Source organism: Calonectris borealis, chromosome 1 (genome assembly GCF_964195595.1).
Source record: "Calonectris borealis chromosome 1, bCalBor7.hap1.2, whole genome shotgun sequence".
Taxonomy (NCBI): domain Eukaryota; kingdom Metazoa; phylum Chordata; class Aves; order Procellariiformes; family Procellariidae; genus Calonectris; species Calonectris borealis.
Window position 1 is genome coordinate 220,642,377 of NC_134312.1, and position 5,486 is coordinate 220,647,862.

The following is a 5,486-nucleotide window of genomic DNA, read 5'->3' on the forward strand; positions in this document are numbered from 1 at the left end:
AGCAAGGTCCCCACCGAAAATCATCAAATAAGCAGCCACGAAATGAGAGTAAAGTTCCACACACCGCTGAATAACTGAATCATAAAATAAAAGTGCGTGGCTATCCTTTACAGAGAACCCCTGCAGGAACCTGTACTGGGATTGCTGCTTTTGAACGGATTTTGTCTGGGAAAGGGAGGGGAAAACAGCAAGGCAACCAAGTTTCTGATGATATTAAATTACTCCAGGAACAGGAGGACCAGCTGCGAAAATCTGCAGAAGACCCTGATAAGACTGAGTCACTGAACAATAAAACAACAGATGAAAAAAAAAGCATTTGAGATAAACATACAGTGATGCACTTGGGGAAAAAATGGAACACTTCAGATAGAAAATGACAGGCTGGTGGCTAACAATTATCTCTCAGGAACAAACTGTCACAGTTATGATAGTGTTACAACAACACAGTTCAGTGATCAGCAGTTCCAAAAACAAACTAGATATTAGAAATTCCTAGGCAAGGACCAGAAAACAAGGCCAGGACAGCGTTGTGCATCTGAAATACTGCTGCAGTCCTGATGCCTCCTTGATGAGCAAACCACTTGTCATGGGAAACGAGTGAGCAGACCATGGCTTCGGTTGGAAAGAGGCAACGGAGGGGAGATATGACAGAGGTGGCAAAGGCTCAAAGATGAGTGGGGGAAGATCTGCTCATTGTCACTTCCAATACCAGGGCTAGAAGCACGAGAAATTAAAACAGCACGCGTCTGGTTCAGAACGAACATGCAGAGGTCATTATTCACGCAGCATGTCATTAGACTGTGGAAATCACTAAAGCAGGGTCTCCTAGAACCTAAAGCGTTCATGCACTAATTTAGGAAGATGAACTCCTTAGGCAAGTGGGTTCATCACCAAAACATCAGTGATGTGATTGAAGAAAAGAGCAAAACAGCCCCCAAACCTGTGCTGTTCCAGAGGAAGACTCTGCCCCTTTGCTGAGGGTGACGGCTTTCCAAAGGGTCTTGTGAGCAAACCCTAGCTTTTAGCTTCAGTTATTGTTCTCAGGTTTTTGCAACAAGGTGCACTGTTTCCCCCCATCAGCCAGCATTTATTTGGTGTTGGGAGTTATTATTCTTCCTTCTGAGACAATAGCATTTATTCCTGCATGTCATTTTTTTGTGATGAGCATTAGCCCTTTTGTATTTATTCTTGGTACATGGCAGAATCCTGGATCTGTCCCTCCTTGCTTTTTTGCCTCATGCAATGGTGCAAATCAAAACTGCCCGGTATAAGGCGAGTGGAGGAAAAAGGGCTTGTTATGAATGGCTAAGGCTGATAAGAAACCTGCCTTTTGAAAAAAACACTAGACTGTTTCCCAGGCAAGAGGGTGTTGCTTGTGAAAGAGGCTGGACAAGCTGGTTATCACCAAAACAACTGCTTCTAAGGTAACAAATGCTGGCAGAAGTTAAACCTCGTTAAACATATTAGGAAAGTACTTTCAAGTGCCAGCAGCTGTGTTAGAAGGCTTTCCTATTAAAGCTGACCCCAGGAAGTTCCTGTGCTGAATGTTTTTAAGGTGTTACAGAGGGTTTAGAGGTTATCTGGGCTGGTAAGGTTGGTATGTGGCTTGTGGTTGTTTTTTGTTGGTTTTTTTTCAGTTTTTTTTTTGTTGATTTTATATATATAGTTCTGAATGCAAGTTAGCTACTTCCTAGTCCTTGGATTTATGTGTCTGCTTCCTTAGTTCTGTAATTGCTGTCTTCTGTGTTGTTTTATGCTGTTTTAATGCTGTAAGTGGTTTGTCTTGCTCTTATGCTTCTGAAAAGTTTTTTGCAAAATGCTTCTTAAAAGACATTTGTTTTAGACCCTTATGCTGTATTGGCAAGGAATGTGAGAGAGTACTGTGGTGTGTGTGTTTGTTGTTTGGTTGTTGGGGGGTTTTCTTAGTGGTGTTTTTTTTGTTTGGTGTTTTGGGTTTTTGTTTGGGTGTGTTTGTTTTTTGTTTGTTTAAGTTTTTTTAAGTAAATTACTATAAAAGCCCTATCAGCCTCTAGGTGGGCAGAGGAGGCTAAGGCATGATTATGTGAAGTGTCTCTGTCTCTTACTGCTCAAGTCAGGTCTCCTTTGGAGACCTCAGGTGTGGGTTTCCAAAGGCCCAGATGCAGATAAACCAAAGAAAATGCTTTCCTCTCTTAACGTACTCCTGAAAACAAGGTGTGCCTCCTGCAGCTCATGGTCCACACAAGATGTCAGTGTGCTAGTGCATTTAACTGCCTCCTCTGAACCACTAGCGAAAGAGATCCCTTAACTAGCAGTGTCTAGCTGCAGAAGGTTTGGGAGCTGAAAGCTCTGTGCTGAAACAGTGGGGTGGCCTAATGCGAAAGGACCCCCATTTGAGTGGGTCTCACCAGCATCCCCTTTCCAATCAGGGATGTTTGGGGTTAAGTGTTGAACAGCCCAAGCACCGAGAGGGCCGTTTGTCTCCGACGCAGCGGTGTCCGGAGGATAACGTGTAGCTGACCTCCCAGCCTTGCTTGGGGGGGCTGCACTTGTGTCCTTGGTGCTGTGAGTTGCTGGTGGTCTGCTGGTGTGTCCTCAGGGGTGCCTGGCCCCCACAGCACCTCGTTTACTGCTGCCTGTGGCGAAACCCCTCCCGCGCTGTCCCCGTTCTGTACAGCTCTGTCACCTCCCAGCTCCCCAATCTGACTGGGCTGGCCGCGGGGATGGGAGCGGGGCAGGCGCTGCTTGTGCTGCTGGCTGCCTCCGCAGTGATGCCTGCGAAGGACCCGTTGCTGAACATCTGCATGGATGCCAAACACCACAAAACCAAGCCTGGCCCAGAGGGGATGCTGCATGACCAGGTATGACTCTGCTGGTGAGTTAGGTGGGATTGTCGGGGTCCCCTGTACCTACCCTCCCCAGTGGGGTCCCCTGTACCTCCCTCCCCAGATGATACGGGCTGGTTTGTGCTTTGGGCTTAGCAACACTTGCCTGAGGAAGAAAGCCTGTGCTGGGTATGACGCCTGTTTGCTTGCTGTTTTCTTCTAGCAAATGGCTAGGGCAGATGCAGTGGTGTGAGGACTTCTGTCAGCTCAGTGCACCCCTCTTTAACCAGGAGGCCTCCCCTTCCCAAAGCTTAGGTACCCCAGATCAGAACAAGGTAAAGGATGGTGAGGAAAAGACACTCTTATCTGCTCCCTCTTTGTGTTAGAGACTCTTCTTGCTAATTGAAGAGCTCTGCCCCCAGGTCCTTGGTGGGGATGGGGCTAAGAGCAAGCCAGGGTGCAAGAGAAGGGAGTTTGCTTCTATTCCTCAGGCTGGCACTAATTCCTGGTGAGGATCTGACCTCTTCCTCCAACTCCATCTTGCTGCAGCCCTGAACGCTTCAGTCCACGGTGCCCAAGGGTTTGCTGGAGGAGAGGAAATCCTCTCGCTGCTGAAGGCGTCTTGCTGTAGCCTATGCAGGGAGCTGGCACCTGCAGCATCCTCTGACTCCCTCGAGCTGCTGCCTGCCCTCCCTGACCAGCCTGTCTCTTGCTCCATTGTAGTGTGCTCCCTGGAAGGACAACGCCTGCTGCACAGCCAACACCAGTTCAGAAGCCCACAAGGACCAATCCAACCTGTACAACTTCAACTGGAACCATTGTGGGCTGATGCCACCCAAGTGCAAGCGCCACTTCATCCAGGACACATGCTTGTATGAGTGCTCACCCAACCTGGGGCCCTGGATTGACCAGGTAGGATCAGATCTGCCGTGATTAAGACAACAGGGCTTCTACTGGCCATGTGGTATGTTATATGCTGGTCCCCCACACAGTATACCCCTGGCACGTATGGGAGTGTGCTTTCCAGGGACACTCCAAACTTTCCTACTGGGTGGAAAGATTCAAAGGACTTTGCTGGCCTCTGCTTAGGTAGTCAGACAGGCTGATGGAAGAATTGCTTGTTGTCCAGGCATGTCTCTGCTGGGGCTGAACCTCTTCTGAGATCAGCTCTGGAGCCCAATGGAAGGGGCCGGGGGGAATCTGGGATGTGGCAGATCCTGCCCCTTAACTTCCAAGGGCCACCGCCAGTGTGCACGGTCCTGTTCCTTGCAGGCTGACAGCAGCTGGCGTCGGGAGAGGATTCTTCATGTGCCACTCTGCAAAGAGGACTGTGAGGAGTGGTGGGAGGACTGCAAGGACTACGTCACGTGCAAAGAGAACTGGCACAAGGGCTGGAACTGGGCAACAGGTCAGTGGGCTGTGCGGAGCAAGCCTCTCCTCGCCCCTGCAGGCAAGCCCCTGGCAGTGTCACTGCCCAGCGGCTGGAGCAGAGACCCCTAGTTGCTCTTGCCTGTCTGTGGGGCTGCCAACTAGAAGGTGGCCAAGCCACCATCCATCGGCTAAGATGCAGGCTGTGGGCAGATGGCCTGCTACTCCCAGGTGAAAGGACATGAGTGGAGTGTGCTAGCTCATGTTGTTGTTGTCTTTTGTGGTGCTGTCTGTCTTCAGGAACAAACCGCTGTCCTTGGGGCTCCATGTGCAGACCCTTCAGCCATGTCTTCCCCCGACCAAAAGACCTGTGTGAGAAAATCTGGTCCAACTCCTACAAATACACCACAGAGCACCGGGGCAGCGGACGCTGCATCCAGATGTGGTTTGACCCTGCCCAGGGAAACCCCAACGTGGTTGTGGCAAAGTACTATGCTTGGAAAAAGAGATCTTCCCCTGCTTGGATGGAGAACGTGACTCCTGAGACGGACAAAGCTGTGTGTGCTCTGCCATGGCCTGTCCTGGTCCTGCTGCCTCTGGCCCTTGTGGTGCTCCCTGAGGGAGCCGGGGGCTGTGGAGCCCATGGGTGGGGGTCCCTGTGACTGCTCCCTGAAGGGACATGGCTTGGACTGCTCCAGCTGCCCTACAAGAGGAGCTGGCATAGGTAACTTTGGTCTGTCTGTTCACACTGGTCACGCACCCCAGTAAGTGCTCTGCATGAGTTATGTTGTTGGACCTTGATACCTGCCTCTACTTCCAGTTATTTCCTTGCCATCGTAGGAAGGGCAATACCATGTGTCTTTGCTCTGATGTAGGAGCTCCTTCACATCTGTTCCCACCTCATGGCTGTGTGTTGGGTTGGCAGTGCTCCTTCAAGGTCCTCGGCTGAGCTCTGGTGTCTGGTCTTTCAGACTGCTCTGACTCCCTGAAGGGTGGGGATGACAATAAAATACTCCTCTGAATTAGCCTTGCTGTACTGAAGTGAAGTACTATCAAGGAGGTACAAGTGCTCTGGGCATGGAACAAGGCTGCTGGTCTGGACTGGGTGGTGGTGGGTGTGGGGATCGGTACACTAGGAGCTGCCTGCGGGCTAGGAAAGATCTATCCTCCTGGGTAGATGTAGATCCCCTGGGTCCAGGTGGCTCCTTAGCGCCTGTGCTCTGCCCTGTGCTGCTGGAGGAGGTGCAGGGTTGCCTGAATGTTCAGACTGGGACTCCTGCAGCAGACCGCAGCTAGCCACGAGAAGCACCTGTA

The 5,486-nt window shown here is 50.7% G+C and overlaps 1 protein-coding gene across 3 annotated transcripts; it reads left to right on the top strand.

Annotated features, from left to right (window-relative positions):
• The first annotated feature begins 1,333 nt into the window (after window positions 1–1,333).
• LOC142078013 (folate receptor gamma-like) lies at window positions 1,334–5,195 on the top strand. Of its 3 annotated transcripts, none has more exons than XM_075140496.1 (5): window positions 1,334–1,593; window positions 2,657–2,840; window positions 3,528–3,716; window positions 4,077–4,212; window positions 4,473–5,195. In XM_075140496.1, the coding sequence occupies exons 2-5, from the start codon at window positions 2,703–2,705 to the stop codon at window positions 4,832–4,834; spliced, it is 825 nt and encodes a 274-aa protein (XP_074996597.1). In that variant the 5' UTR covers window positions 1,334–1,593; window positions 2,657–2,702; the 3' UTR covers window positions 4,835–5,195. The 3 variants fall into 3 exon arrangements, with proteins under 3 accessions (XP_074996597.1, XP_074996598.1, XP_074996595.1); XM_075140497.1 differs by having other exon boundaries at window positions 1,394–1,424; window positions 4,473–5,192; XM_075140494.1 differs by lacking the exons at window positions 1,334–1,593; window positions 2,657–2,840 and adding an exon at window positions 2,884–3,139 and having other exon boundaries at window positions 4,473–5,185.
• The last annotated feature ends 291 nt before the right edge of the window (window positions 5,196–5,486 follow it).

Bases quoted from the DNA above. Each gene is read 5' to 3' on its own strand.
- LOC142078013 (XM_075140494.1), top strand. From the start codon at position 2,996: ATGACGCCTGTTTGCTTGCTGTTTTCTTCTAGCAAATGGCTAGGGCAG. The intron at 3,140-3,527 runs GTAAAGGATGGT...GCTCCATTGTAG, and splicing joins GTACCCCAGATCAGAACAAG to TGTGCTCCCTGGAAGGACAA. The intron at 3,717-4,076 runs GTAGGATCAGAT...TGTTCCTTGCAG, and splicing joins TGGGGCCCTGGATTGACCAG to GCTGACAGCAGCTGGCGTCG.